The 26,987-nt window shown below is 37.0% G+C and overlaps 1 protein-coding gene across 1 annotated transcript in view; it reads left to right on the forward strand.

Moving 5' to 3' along the window:
- Positions 1-4,423: 4,423 nt before the first annotated feature.
- The window catches only part of LOC122806959 (synaptic vesicle glycoprotein 2C-like), a 419,490-nt gene continuing 396,926 nt past the window's right edge, over positions 4,424-26,987 (forward strand). The window contains exon 1 of the mRNA XM_044077810.1: positions 4,424-4,628. Coding sequence (XP_043933745.1) covers positions 4,517-4,628 — 112 coding nt within the window. The 5' untranslated portion in view covers positions 4,424-4,516. The remainder of the gene's footprint in view (positions 4,629-26,987) is intronic.

Genomic DNA, 26,987 nt, shown 5'->3' on the forward strand with positions numbered 1-26,987 from the left:
AATGACTTTTCCATCCCTAGTTATTTGCTCCCAGTACCTTGGGTCCTTTGCTAAACTTCTTCAATAAATTCTAGCAGTATTGCCAATATTCTATACCCCTACTTGAAGTCATCCCTAACAGTAAAATCTTTCTCCACTCATGTTTTGGCTCACTTCTCACAATATTTGCTGTTACTTTGTAAATATAATATTCTGTGTGGTTGTTACTATTCTCCTTAACTCTGCTTGCAACCAAAATCCCAATATCTCCTTATTTCATAAACCTCCCCAACCTCATTTTTTCCACTTTGATTTGTAGTCATCTGATTATGTTATGTATGTCAGCATTAACTGTGTAGCTGCAAAGTATCCCTTCAAATCTGGGAAATCTAAACCTCCTTGTTCTGAGGGTAGAAACATCTTAGCCCACTTAGTTTTTGCACTCTTTCCCTCCCAAACAAATGTTTAAATTATTTATTAATTATAGCCCCAAAGCTTCTCCTCTAGTGAATAAAAATATGCCTGACCTATGTACAATATTAAAAGGACTAGAAATGTTTTTATTGCCCTTACCTTACTGTCCATATCATTAGTCAGCAGCTTCCAACTTCTCAATGTTTGTATTGTCTTTTCTTTAGCTTCTTCCCACACATTCTTAACTGCCATACTAGACTTCTTTTTAATCCAAACATCTAAATACTTCATCTTATCACGTCCCCATAAATATGGGTATTGCTGAATGAATTCATGTGTAGGAACATATTTTACTGCTACTGTTTTTGTTTTATCATTATTTATTTTATAATTTGAAAAATAAACTATCTCAAAATGAAGACCCCATTTATGTTTTTCTTTTAAACACCTTTATTAAATTATCACTAAATACATAGCCAAACATACATTAACAGAAAAAAACAAAGCATGGTAACATTTTTTTCTTTCTATACATTATATATCACATAAATTTTCTTCATTAGTCCAGCATTACATAAATTGCTCAGTTCCTGCCTTCCCTTAAACCTCACTCCTCCTGAACATTATTATGCAAGTATTGTTCTCACAATTTCCATTTATTTCTATGTAATTTGCTCCTACCCTTTTCTAAAGATCCCACTTCCAGTTCTTTTATATCTTTTATAATACTCAATACTTCAAATACATTTGGTTTATACTTTGATTTACATTTTCTAGTGATTGCTTTCTTGACAGCCAACAGCATTAAACTTAATAAAGCCTTATTATGTATGGACAATTTAGATTCTGTGTCCCAGCCTGAAAGAACCATGTCCTTAGTTAGAGCCGTTGGCTCACCCATTATTTTTGATAGAGCACACTGTAGGGAATTTTTTTAAATCTGCCAACTCATTGCACTCCCAAAACGTATGTTTCCAATTACCTCCTTCATAGGAGGCATAACATCAGCATTTGCTACTACCTGAGGAAAAATTATTAGATGTCTACATGGGGTATAAATACCTATGCAAACACTTCCAAGCAAAACTCCTAAACCTTCTGGTCTTTGTTGCATAGTTGGGAGCCATACATGTGTCCTCCCACTGTTCCCTTGTAAATTGCTTTCCCAGTTTCTCTTCCTTATCATTTCTAGCCTCCTTTGATTCTTGTATGTATTGTGCCACACTTTATATGCCCTACCAATTATCATTTTTTTAACAACAATATTGGTTTTAGATTCAACTAAAAACTTTATCAGAGCAGGTATTTCCCTTATGATTCCCCTACCCCTTTATCTTCGCCTATAGTCTGATATCAGTCCCTGGCAGGGAATGCATTCTCTAGCCTGCAGTCCAAACATCTCCTTTGATTTGCCCCTTTCTATTACCTTTCCCTCTCTAGTTATTTGCTCCCAATACCTTGGTTCCTTTGCCAGTTTGCTCCAGTAAATCCCAGCCCCTCTCTTGCCTATTTTCTGTACTGCTGCTTGCAGTCATCCCTATTGGCAAAAATCTTCTTTCTCCATTCTTATGTTGGCTTAGTTCTTAGAATATTTTATGCTATTTTAAGAATAGAATATTCTGTATGACTGTTATTATTCTCCTCAAGGATCTGCTTCCAAAATCACACCATTTCCTTATTTCAAGAACCTCCCCCTGCTTCGTCATCATCCCTTTCCACTTTGAATTATAACCTTCTGCTTGTGTTTTATGTGTGTGTGTGTGTGTGTGTGTGTGTGTGTGTGTGTATATATATATATATATATATATATATATATTTATATATATGTATATGCCTTAACTCTGTTGCTCTAAAGTATCCTTTCAAATCAGGTAATCCTAAACCACACAGATCCATTCGAAGGATCAACTTATCCTACTTTGTTCTTGCCCACTTCCGTTGCCAGATAAATTGCTTCACCTTTGTGTTATTGTTCACAAATTCTCTGGTTGATAAAAAATATGCCTGACCCATATATAAAACTAAAGGGACTAAAACATTTTCAGTGTTTGTATCTTACGATCCATATCCGTAAACAAGAGCCTCCAGTTTCTCAGTTTTTATATCACCTTTTATTTAACCTTTTCCTACATATCCTTAACTGTCATAACTGCGGCCTTTTTAATCCATACTCCCAAATAATTCATCTTATCGTTCCCACATAAATAATGGTATTGCTGAACCAATTTGTGTGTGGGTACATAATTTATGACTATAGCCTTTGTTTTATCTTCATTAGTTTTACATCTCGAAAAGACTTGAAACTGTCTAAAAACGTTCAACAACACTGAGATGTCCTTTTTTGGATTCATCAAGTATAAAATAATATAATCTGCAAATAATGACAACTTTTCTAGATTACCATGCCAAGTACATCCATAAATTTCTGAGTCTCTTATTTTCTTTGTCAATGACACCAAATATAAAACTGATAATAAATGGGAAAGAAGACACCTCTGTCTGTTTGCTCTGTTCAAACACTACTTAGCAGATAGGAACCCTCCTACTTTAATTCTTGCCTCCAATCGTTAATATATCCTCCTAATTAACCTTATTGTTTTACCAGGAAATGCGACTGCTTCCATTGCTTACTCATATAATCCCAGTTTACTCTGTCAAACACTTTCTCTGCATCAAGACCCACCAACCACAGCAATATTTTCTTACAGTCTGCTTCCCTCTGGATCATCATTGTTTTGTTAATGTTGTCAAATGTTTGCCTCCTCTCCACAAAACCGCACTCATCCAAATTGATCAGTTCTGGCCATTCTATTAGCTAGTATAGCCATAAACTCATTATAATCATGGTTTAAAATTGAATTGGATCTATATGAAGCTGGGTTTGATGGGTCATCGTTAATATTTTAAAAAATGCTGATTTTAATTCTGATGTTATGCCAACTAAACAAATACAGTATGTTTTCATTTGTACTTTGCCATTGTAAATGGAGGGCATATTGCCATACTTTCTGAAAATGGAATGGCATGGAAGCTTCCAATGCGCCACACTTTATTTGGCCAGTTACATATACTTTATGTGGTTCCTGTCACACAGGTCTGCATCTCTGAAAATGTATATTTGATAGCAAACATTTCTGTAATGTATTAAGTTATTCAGTTATAACCTATGCTTATGTCTTGCTTTAGAGTGCAAAGGAAATGGGCTGCATTTTGAATACATGCTAATTTTCAGTTCTTTGTAATGATTTTTTTCTATCCAAGCAGTTCAGCTATCGTGCTTAAGCCTAAGCACTTGCAAAATAATAAAGTACAGTCAACAAGAAGTCAATATGTAAAATGCAAGTTACTTTCAGAGAAAATGAATACTGCTTTTTTAAAGCTGTGGTGTTGCAAACAGTAAAACAGTACATGCACTGTTTTTTTTTTTGTTTATATTATAATTTCCGCCTCAGACAAGAACAAAATGTGGATTTTTGTTGCGAACCAAATCAAATGGACGTGTTTAGGCGGTCAGATTCTAAGGTCCACACTGACATATTTTCAGTCCTATCAACACAGAGCTATATCTGTGAACCGTTTAAGTCGTTTCCCAGTAACCGTTTTCAACATTTGTTAAGCAGCTGCCAATTGCCTCCGCACGCTTGTAATTGCATTGGTAAAATAATAGCTGAATGAATATTTTAAGTTTTTCCGCCATTCATTGATTTCTACCGAAATGGTTAAAAACCATTTACTCTTAAAATGTGCGTGCGTACGTGTGATTATATGAAATATGTATTCCAGAGTAGAAGAGTCGATGCCACAGGCACAGATCAGCATGACAGGTGACCAAAGAGAAAGCAACAAAGACACACGGATACCGTGGGTAAACAAATGCAAACTGGAAGACGGCATGCAAAAAGATACATATTACATAAGAAATTCACATAAAATATGTAAATTACAGAGCTGGAAGGGCGGGAAGTGGGTAGGACAGAAGGTGGGGTTGCATGGTTGACAGCGGAACTGTTCCATTTATTAACAGCTGAAAACTAAACAAGACCAAATCTTGGAAGCTGATTTTTTTCCTACTGCGTTTGTTAAGAGTAAATGGCCAGAGGACATCTCAATAGTAATCCTGGTCATGTCTCGACGAGGAGGAAGGGATACAGAAGAAAGACACAGTTATACGGACTGTGATCGGGAACCCCTTCTGATTAAATCGAGCCAAGTAATCCGCGATTTGGACACTGAAGGTAAGTATGTCTAAGGGGCGGGCACAAATATCGTAATAGCTCTTGACACGGAAGGTGTACAGACGTGGAAGTTCCATTACTTGTCCCCACCTCCGTTTGTAGTTCTCACACACAGTTCTTCCTCTCTCCTCCAAATACGCACATTCTTAGGAAGTGGGTTTTACCTGTATTGTTTTACTGAAAGCATCGCCTTACTTATGTTGCCGCCATGGAAGAGTCTATCTGATCAGCATTTTAATTAGAAAATAAAAATACAATAAAGCAATATGCTTACTCCTGCTGTCCAAGTACAGAACGCTATGGCCAGCAGCTAGCCTTATCCTCAGAGATGAATTAATAATAATAAAATAGCACTTACGCTAGAAATGGTATACCAGTATAACAAAAGTTGTGGCAAAATGGTACAGTGGATGGAAAGCTAAAAACAGCACATTCAGATTAATTCTGGTTTGTGTGTACAGACCGGGTATGGAAGCTTCAAAAAAAGACACTTTCAGGACTGTGCGGCCTAAACGGAAATAATAGTGTGAGGTGATCCAGAAAGATTAATAGCATAGGACACCCCGAAAGAATTAACAAGTGAATGGAGTAGTAGCAGAATTCATGGGAGACAGAGGGCCCAAAATTAATGAAGCACATTTCGTACATGACCAATTTTTTAACTTCCGCAAACCGTTTGGGCTGTCTTTTGTGCACGAATACTAAACAATGCTTAGTAAATACGCAAGAAAAGAAGGAAGATGCTTTGTACTGCTTCTCGATTCTCTTTAATAAGTTAGCTTCACTTTCATTTTTGCAGTATGCAAACAGCAAGGAATTAGCAATCAACATCACTGCACATCCTACTGAAAAAGACATTAATAACAGCTCACAGAGTAGGCATATATACTACTAATGTTAGAATATTCAAGCTTCTGAACTGTTCTTCATTACAAGAAATGCTCCCCACTTTAAGTATCAACAATTCCACCGTCCACACTGCTCCACGGTGGTGCAGCGGTAGCGTTGTTGCCTCACAGCAAGAGATTCTTAGCTGGAGTGGAGTACCTTCTGGGTAGAGTCTGCAAGTCTTCCCCGCGGTCGAGTGGCGCTCAAAAGGCATGCGTTAATGGGTGTGCCTTCACTGAAGGTTGGGCGTCGGGTACCATAAAAATTTGCTGCTCATCATTAGCGGACTGGAGTTCCGCTGTGGCGGCACCTAATTAGGAAAAGGCACGGACAAACAAGCAGTGCTCTACATTGATGCATTCATTAAGTTTTTTTTAACGAATGTCCCTGGCAAATAATACTAATTCATTAACTCATCAAAATAACGTTTCTAAGTGTAACATTCCAGCATAACTCTCAACTTTTTAGTGCAAGAAATCTGGACAAAGCCTAAAATAATGGGGATAATGGCAAAAATAGGGTTACGTTTTAAATATAGTTGTTACAGCAGTTGTTGACTAACAGGTTTTGTTTTATCATGCATTTTTCTCAATGATTTTCCAGAAAACCACACATTTTTATGAGGAATAGACCAAAAAAGGGAGCAAAACTTTGGTCGTTCTGCAAAAGTCAGGATAATTAAGAGGTATGCCTACTAGGATTGAGGCCCCACTCATTGTTAACTAAGCTTAGCTAAAGCTTATATTTAATATATTTTCAGTTAGCGGAATGTAATCCAATTTTTTTTTCCATAGGGGTTAAATGTATTATGTACTCTGAAAACAAAAATGCAGTGTACATGAAGCCACTTAATTTTCAGGTATAAAATGAGCACTGACTGACTGCTGTGCACATGCTTAGACATGTTAAGTAAGAGAGCTCAATTTGCAGCAGTACTCAGTACACCATATTGCCTCAGTTTTAACTTAAGACTTGTTACCTAAATTAATGGGGCAAAATGGCATTTCAGTGTCCTGGCACAATGTATATAGATGAGGTAGCTTATTAGATGAGGCACAAAGCATTTGCATTGATACCACTGTCAGTAGCTTCTCTAGTCAGTAGCTACTGTATGCTGTTGAAGTATTTTTTTTTTTTGATAATAGTATAAGAGTTTCTTACCACTGGTACTGGTTCCTGTCTCAGTGGTACAACAAACTGACTATTATTTCTTTATTCTCACCTATTCTTACCCATATTGCTCTATGACCACGTCGGTTTCTTCCATTTCTTTAAAACATATTACATCATCTGTCTGCCTTTTAAATATCCCTCTTTCAGAAGTCTACTCTCTTTTTTTTTTCCCTATTTGTAACTCTCCACATTTTATAATATCTTTTGCTATTTCCTTCTGTCTTTCTGTAAATTGCAATTACAGTCTCCTACCATAATAATAAACATGTTCATCAACACTTATTTTTTAAAAACAAAAGCATTTTTTTCCTTCTATCACATTTGTGTGTGCATAAACTGCAGACAAATATTACACATCTGTATCCTTTCTCTCATGTCATACATCGCTGTCTACCAGGTATTAATATTGTGACAGCCAATATTTTTATTCCCCAACTTTTAACCAAAATACCTATAACTGAACATTCCTCATTTCCTACACAGCATAGAATGGATGGAAGAAAAGGATAGTAGTATTGCTGGAACTGAAGTTGTCCTCAAGTCTTGGTGAGTAGCTTCATGCGGTGAAGCCTGTTTTCACAAAGTCTAACCAAGATGGCACTAATGTATAGACTGTATATTATGTAACATTTATCAGTGAGAGAGGTAGGTTAAAACTAAATAAGACAGCTGGGTGCACAAGTCCCAGGATAAAAAAGTGCCCAGTCCTGGTGTGCACACTGGTGCCAGGTCTGGAAAATGGTAGAGTAGAATCCTCAAGGCGAGGAAGCATTCCTTCAATCGGTTAGGCCGGGCTCAGAGGGAGTAGTTGTAGAAGGAAGTAGTAATCCACAAAAAACACAAAAACTGACAGGCCAAAAAAAAGAGCCATAAAGATGGCAGGGTGGGCTATTGAGGAAGGAAGAAATTATTTATTGTTACTGTTATGAAAACCCCCAGAATTTCCAGACAGAAAATATTCACAAAAAAATTAAGAAAGAAATTAGAGAAAAGAAAAATATTTGCACAGGAAAAACTATCAAATGCTTCAAATGCAAATGTGCATTTATTAATACAACAGATCCATGAAAAACATTTCCTAGACAAAGAAACTTTGGTCTGCATGGAAAAAGAAGAGATAGAGGAAGTTCAGAAATATAAAGAACAAAATCCAGAGAGGTTTAAAATGTATAAAAAAGAAACATGGACATGGGAAAGAAAAAGAGGTCTGATATGGTGCAATATTTATGGACAGAAGAAAACCAAACTTAAAAAAAAAAAAGATTTGCTCGGAGCTATTGCACAATGGCACCTCCTATACCGAGCCAACAGATATTGCCAATATACTGGCTGACAGATTCAGTGCCAATTTTACCCCTCTCTCCCCCACCAAAGGGCCAATCACAATATCAGTAGATGGCCGGGCACCCAGTATTACTGCAGCACAGGTTAAAACAGCACTGTCCAAGGCCAAAAATACAGCTTCTATGGGACCTGACAATATCCCTGGCTGTGTTGTACATGAACTACAGAGTGAACTGGAACCTCACCTATGTGCCCTGTTCAATCACAGCCTCACCTCAGGCTTTGTCCCTACTGAATGGCGCACTGCTACAGTCATCCCTCTCCACAAAGGAGGAGAGACTACAGACCCTGGGAACTATCACTCCATTTGCGTGACAAGTCTGATATGCAAAGCTAAGGAACGGATCATTATGGACCTAATAAACAAAGATATAGGGAATCTCCAAACTCTAGATTCCACACAGTTTGGTTTTGTGAAGGGTAGACCATGCCTGCTCAACCTGGTCGACTTCTTTGAGTCAGTTACCAGAGCTGTGGATGAAGGCAAGGTGGTTCATACAGCCTATCTTGATGTGGCCAAGACCTTTGCTACCATTCCCCACTCAGGAATCATAGATAAACTCACTAAGTTAGGCATCAACCCCTATATCACTAGGTGGGTTGCAAATTGGCTCACAGGTAAAACCCACAGTGTGAAAGTAGCTGACTCCAAGTCAGACTGCCGACCAGTCACGAGTGGAGTCCCACAGGGTTCAGTCCTGGGTCCTGTCCTGTTTGGTATATACTTCTGTGAAGTCCAGGTCAACACGAAGGGACTCTGGCTGGCAAAGTTTGCAGACGATTGCAAGTTGGGTGCCATAATTAAGTCCCCAAGTAATGTTGACATCCTACAGAAAGGCCTCACTGAGGCCAACGACTGGTGTCAGAACCATGGCCTTAAGTTCAATGCCAAAAAATGTGTTGTCATCCCCTTTGGAAAAAACCCAGTTCCCATGAATTACCACATCGATGGTAGTCCACCGAACACAGAAGGCGCAATGGAGCCCGCAGGATTTTTTGCAGGGGGGTGCAAACCCAGAGCCCCGCCCACACAGCCCCACCCCCTTCATCCACACAGCCCCACCCCCTCCACCCATGCAGCCATTCCAGTGTCCCATCACTTGGATATTTCTCCCCATTTGTCATAGACACTGTTCAAATCTCTCAGTGTACATACTGTTTTATGCTTTACGTCTACAATAATTACAGATATTTTGATTTCATTTAAACTTTTATTTCAAATTTTATAGCACAAACACTGATAGACATTTACTAAACCTCCTAAACAAAGCAATAGTCTTACAATGAAAACAGACTTAGCATTACAACTTCTCTACCTTTGAAACTCACATTCATTGAAACAGCATTGAAACTCACATTCAAAGAAAATGCATCTGGCCAGTGGCAGGTTAAGTTTACCTTTGGACTGTTCTCAAATCATAGGCCCTTGCACACATTTTTTAGGGCCATGCAAACGTTCTTTGATTCACCTTACTGATTATATTAATTATAATATATAAATTGAATTATATCCCTTGCATAATACAGCACCACTTGTTAGAGTGTGTTTTAAATTTATAGTTTTGAACATATTTGCACTAAGCAATGAAATAAAACATACAAACCAATAATGACAAACTGCCCAATTCAGAACATTTCAACCATAAAAGGCCACTCAAAACGTTTGCCATTACAATCCATCAATATCAGTCAATATACACAATCTCTGCAGAAGCAAGTGTCATCTGAATAACTCAACATTAAAGATATCTGAAACTAATGAAGAGTTTGTTTCTAGAAAACAACTTTATATTTCACTGTTTCATCTACAAATTCAGTACCTGCTGCCCTCAAAGAATAAATTGCCTCTGTTACATTAAAAAAAAAAAAAAAAGTAAGCTGGTATATTGGAAAAGGGCTGGACAGATTCATAGTTTCTAGGCATCTCATCCAGAGAACATCGTACTCAGGACTGTAGCACCCCACCCCCTTAAAATACAAAATCAGCTTGCTGTGGGACTACAACCTACAGCCCTCTGCATCAAGATGCAAGGATGCTACCTGCTGTGCTACTAACACTGATTTAAAATTCTATACCACAATCATGATACCATTTGCTAAACAAAACAGTTGCACATTTTAAGCAGAATTAGCATGAGCAGCAGTAAACTTCTCTTCCCTTGAAGCTGACAATTCCTTGAAAATAAATTCCATCTGCTTACTCTAACTAGGGCATTTTACACACACACACACACACACACACACACACACACACACACACACCCCTCTCAATTTCTTCGCACAAGAAATCTAGACAAAGCCTGTTATAATGTTGGGGACAAAGGCCCAAAACTAGGGACACATTTAGAATGTTACTAGAATAACAGGATTTGTGTTAGAATGCATTTTCTAAAGGACATGAAGTCTGAAACTCAAATACATGTCATTTAGCAACTTTAATCCTTAGCTCATCCCACTGATTTGTCAAAAAAAAAACAGAATTTTTATGAAGAACAGATCAAAAATATAAGGCAAAAATCTTGACATTCTGTGAAAATCTGTAGAGTTGAACGGTATAACACACACATACATCCCCCTACCTCCTTAGAAAGTGGATAGCACAACAAGGTTTGCATTAGTATGCATTTTCTAAGGATATAAAATCTAAAACTCAAATGTTTGCCATTATTTTCTGATTTCAATCCTGAATGATTTGCCAGAAAAAAACAAAAAAGGGAGTACCATCACGAGAAATGCTGGTGAAGCATATTGGAACAAGATGTACCAAACATTGTGCTTTGCTACCAACTATGCAAGTATTTGTTAGCTTCAGCATTACAGTTCCAACTGCTTATGTCTCAATATGCGGCCTCTTTAATGATAAATAATTTCTTTTAAGAAACTACAGACTCGTGCTTCGATCATTAAAGGAACAGCGGTTGCATAACACTTTCACAACACTGACATGAAAACCACAAACAGTTGATGTTTAGTCTTCCTGAACCACATCCAAAATGACAACTTTTTTGAACAAACCAACCAAGAAAGGTGCAGACTATCATGGATCAGTTGCAGAGAACAAAATACAATAATTAGTTGATAAACTTGAACAAGCATACCAGCAACGCGCACTCTTGCGCTGCCCCAAACTTAAGTTTAACAATCAGTTCAGTAGAACTTACAAGCTGATTCATCCTGTTAAGAGAAGGTGCTACTGCTGAACTACTCCCCCCAACAACCATCCACTGCTCCTCCTAGTACCCTCCCACCCAACCTTGTACCTTTTAGCATATTTCTTGACCAGTAACTTTCATATTACTGCCTCCACCACAAACACTGCATTGCAGTGTTCATATCTAATTCTAATCAACCTACACAACATGCTTCAAACAGTTTCCCATGCAGATCACAGGACTTCATCTTCGGAGTTGGAAGTGGAGGTAATGGTTAAAGTATTTACCTCACAGACAGGAGATACATGGTTTGAATCTCACTAAGGGAACTTGGCTAGGCTTAAAATGGCCCAAAAAAGAGCAGCTAGCCTAGTACTTACTTATGACTTACCTCCTTAATCTAGCAGCAGACCTCACATCTTACCACCATCACCTTACCTATGAGACTTTACACCATATCACCTTTCTTGGCTCTATCAGTAATAACTCACCTAGCCTCTTATGCGCTGCTCCTGTATAAAACATTACAGCATGCATTCAGCTCTTTAAACTCTCTGCTTGAGTTGGGTTAGCAGTCAATTGTCTCAGAAAAAACATGCTGTCAAATGGATTCAGTAGCTTTGAAACCAAACATAAGATAAAAAAAATCAAATGCTAATGGCTAAAAAAAAGGTACTCAGTTTCTACCCCTTACTACAATGTCCATAGACTAGACAAAACAAACAAAAAAGCAGATGTTGCTGTAATTTATAAAAATTCTCACAAATTATTGTCCTACCCCACAATATTCCACAATTTCATAATTTGGAAATAGTTATCTCACTACTGAAACTTAATAACTACAAATCCATAGTAATTATAGGTATATACATTCTACATGGTAGCAATACTGCCACTAAAGACTTTCTCTGCTGTGTTTCAAATAAAACTGCACAAGAAACATTTATCCTAAGTGACCTAAACATTGACTGAACGACTATTAGCTCAGCAGAATTTACCAACGTCATACATCTGCATGGTTTCACCCAGCTTATCTCCTAATATCCATCAAAGATTCAGGATGTGAGTGGATCATTACTTTGTCAACAAGTAGTATTTCAGCATTTGGTACCTTTACAGATACTATGAGTGGCTCTTTGCCTGTATTTGCAGTCAGCCAGATAAACATTCCCGGAAAAACCACACTATTATGAATAAGTTAGAGATTTCAGTAAGTTCCAACCAGAGAACTTTAAAAATACCCCAAACACACTTTAACTGGGACACACTTAAAAAACAGCCCCTTGATGCTGCAGTTTCAGATTTTAATACAGCCTTTCTGAATATCTCCAGCACTCATGCTCCATGTAGAACTAAAAGAGTTAACTCAAACCCTATGCCATGGCTGTCCACCGAAACTAAACAAGTCATGAAAGATAGGAACAAAGCTTGGAAAACCTGGTCACAAAATAACTCCAAGAAAAAAATGCAGTATTATAGACATCTCAGGAATCAAGCCAATCATTGCATTAGATCAGGTAAAGATATCGCACTACACGTCTTTTCAAAATAGAAATAAATTTAATCCCGAGCAATTCTGGACATCAGTAAGCAATCTCTTCCAACCAGGACAAATCAGTATGAGTAACCCATCTACTACAGACCTCAAACACTGTTGCTGACCAGTTTAACCACTAGTTCTTTCACTCAGCTGAATCATTACATAATAACAATAACAAACTCACATATCCACAAGTTGTATCACCTTCAAACAGTCCTCATCAAAAATTAACTTTTGTGTTGTGTGCAACTAAATTCCCTTGCCTGACTTGACGTGAAGAGAAGTAAAAGCAATAGCGAAACAGAGTGGGCGAGGAATTCCCTTAATTACTGCAGCATTCAACATAATTCCCTTACCAAACAACGTGAACAGTAATTTGAAATAGTGCGGGTGAAGAGGAACATGACGTCTGCACGCACAGATGTGATGCGACCAGACCAGCAAGCTACGGACCGTTCTTAAGGAAGAACTCCGTTAAAAAATGTTTTTTTGGTTATTAAAAGAAATTTAATCTCCTGCCCACCTGCCTGTTCCAGGGGGGCGCAAGTGCACCCCCTTGCACCTGCCTGTGGGCGCCCTTGAGAAGGCGTTATAAGAGATCTGGGAACACGGGTTGACCGCAACCTCTCTTTTGACCACCACATTGCCACTGTGGTCAGAAAGTCCTTCTATGTGGCACATCTCATTACTAAGGGTTTTTCATCCAGGAAGAAAGAGGTCATTGTCTCACTCTACTCTTCTTTCATTAGGCTAGTCATCGAGTACAATGCCCTATTTGGCATGTACCTCACTAGACATTTGCAACAATTGGAGAGGCGCAAAAGTACCTCACAAAGAGTATCCTAGGCCTTAAACACTTGTCCTTTATGGACAGACTCAAAAACCTCCAACTATTCTCTGTCTCATATCACCTACTTAGAGGCGATCTCTGCTTGACTTACAAAGCCATGTCTAACCCAGCTCTGTTAGAAATGCTACATCTAAAGAAATCCCAATTCCTCCACACTACACACTCCAGAAAACTCAACCTTATTACCACAATCAACAGAACATGCTGGAGGGACAGGTTCATAACCCAGAGGCTGCCCATACTATGGAATAGACTTCCCGTACATGTCAAGCCTCACTGGCTCTCTTCAAGAGAAATCTTGATGAGTGGATGAGAAATAGAAAATTCACTCCAGGGATCACTCCAATGGCTCTACTCGACAGAGGCACTGGGAACTAAGGTTGGGTGGCACGATGCCAGTGAGATAGGTTTGTAAAGGCTCCAGGGCCATTAGCCTAGTACACACATATGAACCTTTTGAAAAAAAATACAGGCAAAGGCACCCAGATATGGAAAATTTAACAATACAAAAGTAAGAACACAAAGAGGGTACATAGAACAGAAGATTAATAAGGTAAAAGTTAATCAAATAGAAACTAAAGTTATAGAATACCTACAAAGTAAGGATTTAGTGTTGAAAGCTTAATATAAGTTTTGTCACAGCATGATAGAATAACAAGTCCCCAAATTACAGAGAAACAGGTGGAGTGGGAGACATCTGAAGAAGAAATTTGGACATGGGAAAGAAAAAGAGATTTGATATGGTGCAATATTTATCCAAGGCGAAAACAGATCTAATCAATACAAAAAACAGCACCAAACATATTTGAAGAGAAATATAGGCAAAACACCCAGATATGGAAACTTTAACAGTACAAAAAACAAGTAAACAAAGGGAGAATAGAAAAGAGGAATAGTAATGAAGAAGTTAAAAAAAATAGAAACTGAAGTTACAGATTACCTTCAGTGTGAAAAATGTAAGGTAGAAAATTCAAGTCAAGTAATGCCATATCATGATGGAACAATGAGTCTCCAAATTAAAGAGAAACAGGTGGAATGGGAAACATCTGATCACTTGCCATATGATGATGTTCTGGAGCCTTCAGTAAGAAACCAGTACAAAAGTTCAGTTGGAGTTGCACAGCAAGGGAAGGAATAGGAAACAGTGGCAACTCAGATGCAGGCAGTGTTGTGGAGTGATGGGCCATTGAGTTGCCATATGAAGAAGCAGCGGATAATACAGAATGCAGTGGAAGCGGGTATGTCACAGGAAGATGCTCTGGAACTTTCTGTAGAATTCCTACAGAAAACAGAGAGCAAAGAATGTGCCCTCAGCGTAGAAGAAAATGATCTAAGGGAAGAGTTGTTTGATTTAATAGAGCTGGCTACGCATATTAAGATTGATGGAAGAAATGTGTTACAGAAAGTAAATGACCTAAAATGTTAGAAGTCTGATAAAAGAGATGAACACAGTAATCAAGACTATTAACAGAAATTCATGTGACGTAAGAGAAGTGAATAGGATATATTACTGTGCAGCTAAACTAATAACAGATAGTCTTACCGCAAAAAATACACAGCAGTAAGGGATAGGAAGGGAGGAAGGAAACGCCATCATGGAAGCATTAAGTAGAGAAAACTGTAAAGTAATTAAGACAAGACGTGTTACTGTTAGAATATAGACGAGGGAACAGATCAACAAAAATACTTAGAAAGATAGATGTGATAAAAGCAACACACAGTATCAGAACAGACCAGGATCTGTCATGTACTATTGCAAATAATAAATGAATCAACACAAGCAGAGCAACTTAATAGATATGCAGATAAATATGAAGGAAAAGTACAAAATAAGCAATTTATTAATGACCCAAAAAAGTCTTCTAGATACCTGAGAAGCAAAACAAAAGGAATAGAAAAGCCACCCCCCCCCCAAAAAAAAAAAAATGAAGAAATATACACATTTTGGAGAAATATTTATGAGGATGCCGTGGAACAAACAAAGATGCTGAATGGATAGAAAAAATTAAAAGAAACAGCAAGGAGTTAAAATGCACAGGATATGAAAAGGGATGAAGTTACGGCCATAGAGAATTTGAAATAAAATTAAGAAAAGCTCCAAGTGCAAAACCCCAGGCCCATATACATTACCTAACTTCTGGCTAGCAGACCAAAAATATGAGGCAAAAATCTGGACATTCTCTGAAAATCTGTACAGTTGAGAGATATGCTCCTCCCTAAGAGTGAACCTGTAAGCCATCCTAAAAAGTATAGCCCAACAACTTACCTTTTGATGATGTACAAACTATATACTGGAACTGATGCAGATAGAGTTTATAGTCATTTAAAAGAAAACTCAATCATGGCAATAGATAAAAAGGATAACAAAAGAAAATCTTCTGGAACAAAGGATCATTTGTTGCTAAATAAAGCCATAATGAAAAGCTGTAAAAACGGGAAGAATGTAGGTGTGACATGGATAGATTACAAAAAAGCATTTGAAAGCATCCCACATTCATGGATACAGAGTGCTAACAGATGTACAAGATACATTCTGTATTGACAAATTACATTACACTGACCATGAAACAGTGGAGTACCAGTTTGCAATTAACCCATGACAAAGGGCAAATTATTATCCCAATGATAAAAATTCAAAGGGGGATATTCCAGATTAATTCATTGTCACATTTGTTGCTTTGTCTTGCCCTTAACCCATTAAGCTGTTTTTTTTATCAGAAAAGGTAGGTATTTGTTACAATTTGGCTACCAGAAAATAAACTCACTTAAAGATTTCTCATCTACTTTTTGTGAATGACTTAAAACTGTACAGTACAGCAGATAAGGAGTTGAAAGCATAACTGATTGTGGTTAAAACTTTCTCAGATGATATAAGAATGACATTTTGTCTTGGCATATGTGCAAAAGCAACTTTTAAAGCAGGAAAGTTGCAGTACCAAGAAAACATCAGTCTAAGAAAGGAATGTGATATAAAGGAACTTGAGCAGGAAGGAGTGTATAAATATTTGGGAATTGAAGGATTTGCAACAAAACATGAACATATGCAAATAAAACTCCATAAGGAATACTTCTGAAGACCAGAAGTAATATTGAAAACAGCCTTGACATCAAGGAATAAAGTCCAAGCTATAAACAAATTTGTTCTTCCTGTTTTAACTTACAGTTTTGGTGTGAGTGACTGGATCCAAAAGGTACTACATCAGTTAGATAGAAAAATAAAAAAAAATGCTTTGTGCTGATCAAATCATATATAAAAATCATAATATACCAAGATTATATATTCCACTCTCTGAGTGAGGTATAGGCCTCCTCGAAATTGATTAAATGTATAGATCTGCAGTTGTGGGACTGTATACGTATCTGCTGACCTCATCAGATCCAAATATAGTGAAAGTTTTAAAACATGAGGAGAAAGAATATAAGAAGAAGGATCAGACGAGAAGGGAAGAAATGTGGAAAAGCCATAAGCACAGTCTCAAGTATAGAGATCTCCTGGAACGACCTCATGTGGATTAGGATTTGACAGAGGAATGGTTAGAGAGCTGAGATGAAACATTAATAATGGCAGCACAGGATAGTGGACTACATACATGGTGGTTTACAAAGTCCATTGAACATGGGAGAAATAGACAAATGTAGGTCCTGAAAAAAAAAAAAGCAAACAGTCACACACCTCATTGCTGGGTGTGATACATTCATGCAGAGGACCTGTACACTGAAAGGAACAATAGTGAGGCAAGAATGTTGCATTTGGGTTTGTCAAACACCACAATATAGAAGTAGATAAAACAAACAATAAGAAACATGAGCCACAAAGCATTATAGAGAATGATGAAGTGTACATCACATGGAATCACCCATTACCAACAATTCAAAAAATAGATGTGAGAAAACCAGATATAGTAGTCCATGAAAAGAAGACAAAAGTAGCATTGATGAAATTGCTACACGTAGTGATTACAGTGTCTCATGTCAGACAGACATAAACTCATCAGGATTTGCAGGCATAAACAAGAACAATGTGGAAGAAAGATACCCAGACAGTTTCGATACTAGTAAGAGCAATGGGTCTAATAAAAAAAGAATCTTCACTCATATTTAGGTATGATACCAATACATGTACTATAACACTGTATGAGTTGCAGAAAGAGACTGTTTTGAGCACATCACAAATGCTGTGAAGAACATTTTTGGCTAACATCAAAGACTGAAACAATACTAATTTTGTGAACTTTGATTATACCCTGTCTTAGGAATGGGGTCCATTCCCTTCATGGCATTAGAAACCCAAAAGACTTATTGGGATTACCCGATTTGAAGGGGGGTTTCAAAGCTACAGAGTTAAGGCTGCTATACATAGCAGAAGCAGAAACCTATAATTTAAAGTGGAAAGGGATGATGTTGAAAAAGGAGAGGCTAGGATTTGGGATGCAGATCTTTAAAGAGAATAATAATAATAATGCTACAGAATATTATATTCATAAAGTAGCAGAAAGTATTCTAAGAACTTAGCCAACACAGGAATAGAGAAAGGAGATTCTGCGAATAGGGATGACTCCCATTTAGGGATACAGACAATAGGTAAGAGGGAACTGGAATTTATTGGAGAAAACTGGCAAAGGAACCAATGTATTGGGAGCAAATAACTAAAGAGGGAAAGGAAATACAGTAGGAAGATGCCAATAATTTATTTGGACTGCAGGTTAGAAATTGTCTTCCCTATCAAGGATTGATATCAGAGTACAATCAAAGAGAAGGAAATAGGGGGTCCTAAATTAAAGACCAGCACTGGTAGAGTTTTTAGTAGAATCTAGTGTAGAAATTGGTGTTAAAAATGAATAATAAGAGCAGCATATAAATATTGTGTGATCACTATAAGAATCAATCAGAAGAGGTTAGAAAGGATTAGGAAGAGAGACTGGATAAGCAATTAAGGAAACAATGGGGGATATGTGTTTGTCTCCCATATATACTTTATATAAAATAAATATATATTAAATATAATATATATATATATATATATATATATATATATATATATATATATATATAATATGTTGTATTATAAATATATATATATATATATATAATATGAATAATATATATTGTATTATAATATATATGTATATATATATATATATATATATATATACTACTTCTCATACCTTAATCTACTTTCTGCCCTTAACTCACTCTTGTCACTAGCTCTCTCTAATCTTCCTTGACTACTCTTTCTAGTGTCTTCTAAAATCTGTTTAAGCAAGTTGCCTCAGAGAAACATTCTATTGTAATTGCTTTACCTTCATGCAACTACATCATGATAAAACTGGATTTTTGTAACCACTTGCCCCAAAAACTATACTCATCTTAATGACATATTTATTTTTATACATCTTGAAATAGTTGTGCTATACTCCTGATTATTGACACTGTATAACATTGTATTGCTACTTAATGCCTTGTAATAATCCTGTAACATTGCTGTTTAATGCTAATTTATAATGAAAATTGTATAATATGTTGGAGCTTTTCTCCCCAGACCTCCGCTGAAAAAGGGCTCTTCAACTCAGTCGGACAATCCCAGTCAACAAATGTAAAATAAAATAAATAAAATAAATAAATAAAATATGCAGCGAAATCTAGAAGATTTAGGTTTTTTGCTTGGAAATGTTTACATACATATTTTTTATACCCCAAGTAGACTCCAGAGATTTTTTCCTCAGGTAGAGAGCAAATGTTGGAGGTGTGATGGGGAAGAAAGAGGTAATTGGGAACATATTTTCTGGAAGTGTAATGAGTTGGCAGAATTTAAAGATTCCCTGCAGACTACTCTATCAGAGTAGGGTGAGCAGATTGGTGTAACTAGGGAAATTATTTTTCTGAGCTGTGATACAGACTCAGAATTGCCTAGACATGGTAAGGTCTTGTGGAATCTAATTATGAGGCTGCCAAAAAAGCAATTACTAGAAAATGGAAGTCAAAGTCTAAACCAACTGTACTAGAAGTAGTGACTATAGTAACAGAGATTAAACAACTGGAATTGGGATCTTTAGAAAAGGGTAGGAGCAAATGTTATAAGAAAAAAATGGGAACTGTAGGAACAATACATACAGGGGAAGAATGACGTTTAAAAGAAGGCAGGATTTAAATGAGTTATGTAATATTTAACTGACAATGATTGGGTAGATTATAAGTGATATATAATGTTTGCTAGTAAAATTATGTCAATATGCTTGCGGTGTACAATGGATATAAAAAGTGTACACACCCTTGTTAAAATGCCAGGTTTTGTGATATAAAAAAATGAGACCACAATAAATCATTTCAAAACTTTTCCCACCTTTAATGTGACCTATAACCTGTACAATTCAATTAAAAAACAAACAAATCTGTTAGGGGAAAAATATAAAAAATAAAAAACGTACAATAACCTGGTTGCATAAGTGTGCACACCATTAAACTTAATACTTTTTTGAAGCACCTTTTGATTTAATTACAACATTCAGTCTTCTTGGGTACACACCTGCCATCAATTAAAGAGACTCTGATTACCCCCAAATAAAGTTCAGCTGTCCTAGTATGATTTTCCTGATATTTACTCAGTTGCCTGCTATAGCAAAAACATAGTTCGCAGAGAGCTTACAAAGCATTAAAGGGATCTCATTGTTGTAAGGTATCAGTCAGGAGAAGGGTACAAAAAAATTCCACAGCATTGGATATACCATGGAACACAATGAAGACAGCCATCAAAAAGTGGAGAAAATATGGGACAACAGTGATGTTACAAAGTACTGGACGTCCCTCCAAAATTGATGAAAAGACAAGACAAAAACTGGTCAGGGAGGCTCCCAAGAGACCTACAGCAACACTGAAGGAGCTGCAGGAATTTCTGGCAAGTGCTGGTTGTGTACTACATGTGACAACAATCTGCCGTATTCTCCATATGTCTGGGCTATGGGATAGGTTTGCAAGATGGAAGCCCTTTCTTACACAGAAAAACATCCAGGCCTAGCTAATATTTACAAAACAATACATTGAGTCTCCCAAAAGCATGTGGGAAAATGTGTTATAGTCTGATGAGACCAAAGTTGAACTTTTTGGCCACTATTCCAAAAGGTACATTTGGTGCAAAAGCACCACTTTGCATCATCAAAAGAACACCATCCCCACAGTGAAACATGGTGGTGGCAGTATCATGCTTTGGGATTGCTTTTTTCAGCTGGAACTGGGGCTTTAGTCAAGGTGGATGGAATTACAAACAGTGCCAAATACCAGTCACTTTTGGCCCAAAACCTTCAGGCGTTTGCTAGAAAGCTGAAGATGAAGAGGAATTTTAACTTTCAACATGACAATGACCCCAAGTATACAACCAAATCAACAAAATAATGGCTTCACCAGAAGAAAATTAAAGTTTTGGAATGGCTCTGCCAGAGCCCAGACCTAAATCCAATAGAAATTCTGTGGAGTGATCTGAAGAGGGCTGTGCACAAGAGATGCCTTCGCAATCTGACAGTTTTGGAGCATTTTTGCAAGGAAGAGTGGGCAAATATTGCCAAGTCAAGATGTGCCATGCTGATAGACTCCTACCCAAGAAGACTGAATGTTGTAATTAAATCAAAAGGTCCTTCAATAAAGTATTAGTTTAAGGGTGTGCACACGCAATAAAGTATTACTTTAAGGGTGTGCACACTTATGCAAAAAGCTTATTGTATGTTTTTTATGTTTTATATTTTTCCCCTAACAGATTTGCAGATTTGTTTCGTTTTTCAATTAAATTGTACACATTATAGGTCACATTAAAGGTGGTAAAAGTTTTGAAATAATTTATTGTGGTCTCATTTTTTATATCACAAAAACCTGGCATTTTAACAGGGGTGTGTACACTTTTTATATCCACTGTAAAATGCTTGCAACTAAGATTATGTCGGTATGGTTTGTTTTCATTTATATAAATGTATGATTACCTATATCATAAGTGATAATTTAATAAAGATGTTTCTTGTTAAAAAAAAAAGATTTAGAGAAATCAATGTGTGAGAAGCCATATAATATTCTTTCCCCCTACAGCATCAGTTCCATCCCTTGCCTCATTTTTACATGTCTTGTGTCATGCAGACACATACTTTCTGCCTTTACCTTCTTACACCAACGAATGACACTTAATATAGTTATATCAACCTTTTCCATTTTTTGCTTTTTTATTCCCAACTCTTATTTCTCTTTTCCTTTGCCTTACCTGTCTAACAAATGTTTAAAATTTTTTGTTCTTGTTGTTCTCTTGTCTCAAAAAACCCTTGGTCTCCTTCATCACTTCCTACAACTTCATACCTATTCTCTTCTTAAACAATAACACAGTTTTCAAATATTTTAATCAATTTAATCTGGATTTATTAAATTATCTTCTTATGTATCCTTCATGGCTTTCTCAATTTCAACTTATTTACTATTTTCAATATTTTCTTCCATATCTCTTTCTGCCTCGTTTACCTTTTTGCACTGTAATATAGAACAATCATACCAAAAATGTCCTACAGTACTACACTTCCTACACTTAGGCAGGGGCGGCTCGTGCTTTTGGGCTGCAGGACTGCAGCCTCCTCCCAGCTGTAAACAGGTAATAAAAGTAAAAGTAAAAAAAGAAAGAAAACAAACGCGAGTCCTGGAATGTCGTGCATGCGCACTCACAGCATTTCCAGATATCCAGACTAGTTCACCAGCAGTCCGGAGCATGCGCACAGAATCCAGACTGCTGGTGAGACAGTCCGGATTAGGAAGACAGCATTCAACAGCAGAGATCCCAGAAGTCTATGCAGTTACAACTGCATAGACTGGAAGGGGATTGGACTGCAACGTCTGCAGGCTGGGTAACAGCTTGCTCTCGCAGGAAGGGGAAGGACTTGCTCTCTCGCACGGGTTTTACTGCAGGAATGGATGAACTTGGACTTTACTGCAGGAAGGAAATGGACTTTGCAGCAATGGAGCTGGGCTCAGGTAGGGTGTGTATGTGTGTGTCAGATGGTACTTTGGCCATAAATGTGGGTGTTATGGCAAGATATATTTGTAATGCCAGGGAAGGAAATGAAGAGAGGAACTCAGGGGTGGTGTTATATGTTTGATCTGTGTGCCAGGTGTAGGACTTGCCTAGAGTGGGGGTAATGATACATGTATTATATGAAGCCAATGGGTTTGCAATTGATGGGGGCTATGGTAAAGTACATCTCTGATTTACAGCAGGCATACAGTGACACTAGCATTATCTTGCTTTCCATGACTGTGCTTGCAGTGATTGAGCAGTGGGATGACAGTCTATAGTTTTGTTTTGTTGTATGTCCTGGATATTCATTCAGTATGACTTCAGCATTATTATATGTTTCCATAGTGTTCTATGGGTTGGGACGTTGTCTGATCTCTTTCTGGCCATAAAGACTTGCCCCATGTTATATGAGATGCTTTGTAAATCTTTCTCAGTAACAGTAAGCCAGTAACTAGCATTCCAACAGATACTTTTTGCCTTTATTTCTCATGTTAGGTTGCTTTATAATAATGTCTCTTTTCTAGAAAATGGTTCAGTGAGTGCTGATTTTCCAGCCTATATGAGACTGTTGAGAATGATGTTTGTGACTCCTAAGAGTGAGATCTTCTTGTAGCCTTTGAAGATAAAAGAATAAAAAATAGATGGGGATGTGCGCCAACTAACACTTGAAAGCCAGTAAAAAATGAATACTTTAATAACGTCTAAACAGGATGAGTTTAATGCTGCTTATGCTGAGTCTGCTTACATTATTAATAGCACAGCAGGTAGTGTACTTGCTTTTGATGCAGAAGGCTGTGTGTTCTACTCTCACAGTATACAGATGCATTGCTGATACTGTACTGTGTTGTACTTTTAAAGGGGGTGGATGCTGCAGTCTTGAGAATGTCCTCTTTGGTGGAGATACCTGGTAACGATGAACCTGTTATCAGTTTGCTATCCATTCCCTATTGCAATATTACTAGCTTATTTTTTTAATGTAACATAGGCAATGTATTCCTCAATAGCAGCAGGCACTTTATTTTTAGATTAAGCAATGAAATATAAAGAAGTTTGCTAGCAGCAACCTCTTCATTAGTTACATATCTCTTTAAAGTGGAATTATTTAGATGACTTTTACTTCTGCAGATATTGTGCATATTTACTGATACTGGTGGACTGTAGAAGTTTGAGTAGACCTTTATGATGGAAATGTTCTGAACTGGACAGTTTTGTCATTATTGGTGCATGCGTTTTGTTTCATTGTTTACTGGAAAAATGTTCAAAACAATAAATTTAAAATGCCCTCTAACAGCTGTACTGTATTATACAAGGAATATAATTTAATACAATCAGGAAGGTGTATCAAAGAACACATGTATGTTTCCTGTGCAACAGGCCTATGATTTGAAAACAGCCCAAAGTTAATCTTTATCTGACACTGGCCAGATGTATTTTCTTTGAATGTGGGTTTCAATGCTGTTTCAATGAATGTGAGTTTCAAGGGCAGAGAAATTTTAATGCTAAGTCTGTTTCCATTGTGAGACTGCATTGCTTTTTTAGCAGATATCTGTTAGTGTTTGTGCTGTAAAATGTAAAATAAAACATTTAAATGAAATCCAAATCATCGTAGAAGTAAAGCAGTCATGGTAAATGGGGCGAAATAGCCAAGTAATAGGACATTGGAATAGCTGCAGGGGGAGACCCCATTTGACCATGATTTTGTGAGGGGAAAAGGCAGCAAACTCAGACAGCCCCAGCTGAACTATACCTCTTAACTGTCCAGATGTTTGCAGAATGAATAGATTTTTGCTTCTTATTTTTGGTCTGTTCCTCATAAAATTTGTGGTTTTCTGGCAAATCATTTAGGAATGAAGTCATTAAATAATGACAGACATTCAGTTTTGGACTTCATACTCTTCAGAAAAATGCATGCTAAACCAAGACATGTTGTTCTGTCAACTGACTAAGTTTATACAAGAGCAATTTTTAGTACTGTTTGTATGTTCCCCCAATATATTTGGCCTTGTCCAGAGTTTCTCCAATAAGAGAATGAGAGGTAAGTGCAAATAAATCACTTTAAAGAATTAGGTATATCCAAACCTCTCAAATGTCCCTGATTTTGGCTCAAAATGTTGTTCTCCCCCTAATAATCCCTCCGCAAAATGGCAAATTTGGAAGAAAACGTAGAGGGTTTACAATTAGTAAATATTTGTAATGATCAGAGTTATAGATTACTTTTAATTTCAGAAATGCATGTAGATTCTCTTATTTTGTCAGCTGCTCAAGTTAACAGTACTAATATTAAAATGTGTCCCCTCTTTGACAGGTTACTAGCTGTATTGTGTGGCTCTTTTATATTTTTTCATCACATTTTTGGTCTGTATTTCTTAAAATTGTGGTTTTCTGGCAAAATAGTGGCAAATCATTAAAGACTGAAGTTAGAAAATAATGACAGGCATTTGTTTCAGATTTCACAGCCTTCAGAAAATTCAAACTAATTGAAGACCTACTATTCTATTATCTTTCTAAGTTTATAAGAGCAATATTTAAAAATTGTCCTTATGTTTGGGCCTTTGTCCCACTTCTGTTTGTGGCTTTGTCCAGATGTTTTGCTCTGAGGCTGAGAGGTATGACAAATGTATCAGGGCCGTCACCATCAGCCAGAGACATTTCAAATTGTGACCTACTTGTTGCACCCCACTCCCCCAAGTAGTGACTCTGGATGTGCCCAAGAAAGGCAAGGAGCAGTTATGCAGTGTAAGTGTACAGAGTATCCCCCCATCCAAGGTAGACACAAGTACTACAGTGGCTTTTCATCTGTCCTTGATTTTGCAGAATGTTCTCGTTTTTCTGTCATATTTTTATACTGTTGATTTATGCTTCTTCTTATTCAGAAGATGCATGCTGTTGTAGTGCCTGTTGCTCTGTGTTTAAGTAGCAATGCTTTAATGACCGTCAGGTAAGCTTGTCTGAGACTGTAAGATGCAGGTAAGATTTAATAAGCATACTGTTAAAGAATTACCAACATTGAAAGCATTTTTGTTGTTGCCATGCAGAGAATATTTACATACCTAGATAGCATATAAGCTTTAGGTATTGAAATGCATATGACAGTATTTATTTATTTATTTTGTTTTACATTTCTTGACCGGGATAGTCCGTAGCGGAGGCCCAGGGAGAAAAGCTCCAATAAAACAAGAACAACATTAACAGGTACACTGTCGGTTTTACATAGAATTTAACAAAATTATCTGGAGACAATAAAGAAAGTACAATATACAACAGGCACTTTAGTGAAAAGGAGAAATGTATTACAAGTTTATATATATATATATATATATATATTTTTTTTTTTTTTTTTTTTTTTTTTTTTGAGGGCAGGGGTCCATCTTTATTTGGTCATTTGAGTATACTTTAATACGTGTACATATGTATACCCTTACAAAAGAAAAGAAATTATCAAATTGTACTCTTATTGTAGGTAGCTGATATGTGGTGTTAACAAGTGGGAGTGGGGTGTACATGAAGACTATAAAATTTAGGGGATGAAATTTGATGTGGGCTTATGTAGTATTAGCCTGGCTTGGTGCAGGAACAGAGCCAGTTGTTAGTGAGGAGGTCTTTGAGCAGAGTTTTGAATCGGTGTAGGTTTGTAGCATTTAGGATGTGTTGTGGGATTGAGTCCCAAAGTTTAGAAATGTGGTGGGAGTAGAGGGCGTCCCCGGCTTTGTTGTTACTTTTGGATACTTGGAGGTGTGTTTTGTGTGAGGATCGGCATTGCCAAGTGTTGGCATATGGTTGGATTAATTGTTGTAGGGCTGGGGTTCTGTTTGGCTGGTATATTAGTTGGTGAGTAAAGACAAGTTGGGTATAGGTTAGTTGTTGTGGGAATTTTAGCCAATTTATTTGTTGTAGGGCAGAGCAGTGGTGGGACCTATATGGGGAGCTCTTTATTTGTAATAATGGACATGATTACAGTATTTTCAGAAGTTCATTACATTTGTTGGAGACTTGCAGTCATCTTTGCAGACTTTACCAGTAAACTAAACAGAATGCCAATCTATCATGTGTAGTCCATAACCTGTGCAGTAGTCCTTTATGCAGTCTATCTTGAGCTTGTTTCTTGATTGCTATTCATTTTTTACTTTGATCATGTTTTTACCATGAAACAAGTAGATAGTTGTTGTCAGGCAGCAGGTCTTTTTTGGATAAGAAACGTTTTTATCAAGTGGGGGTATTGCATGTTAATTGGTACTTTTATAAAGCTGAATACAAATTATAATTAGAACTGCAGTGCAAGTAGAAGTGGTTTGAGTTGAGTGCTGCTTGTTTTTTTATACTTTATTTTGACTGGCATTCCAGTAATGTATTTAAAAGGTAATTTATTTTTTCATGGCTC

The sequence above is a fragment of the Protopterus annectens genome, chromosome 7.part0 (genome assembly GCF_019279795.1).
Source record: "Protopterus annectens isolate FY-2018-M chromosome 7.part0, PAN1.0, whole genome shotgun sequence".
Taxonomy (NCBI): Eukaryota; Metazoa; Chordata; order Ceratodontiformes; family Protopteridae; genus Protopterus; species Protopterus annectens.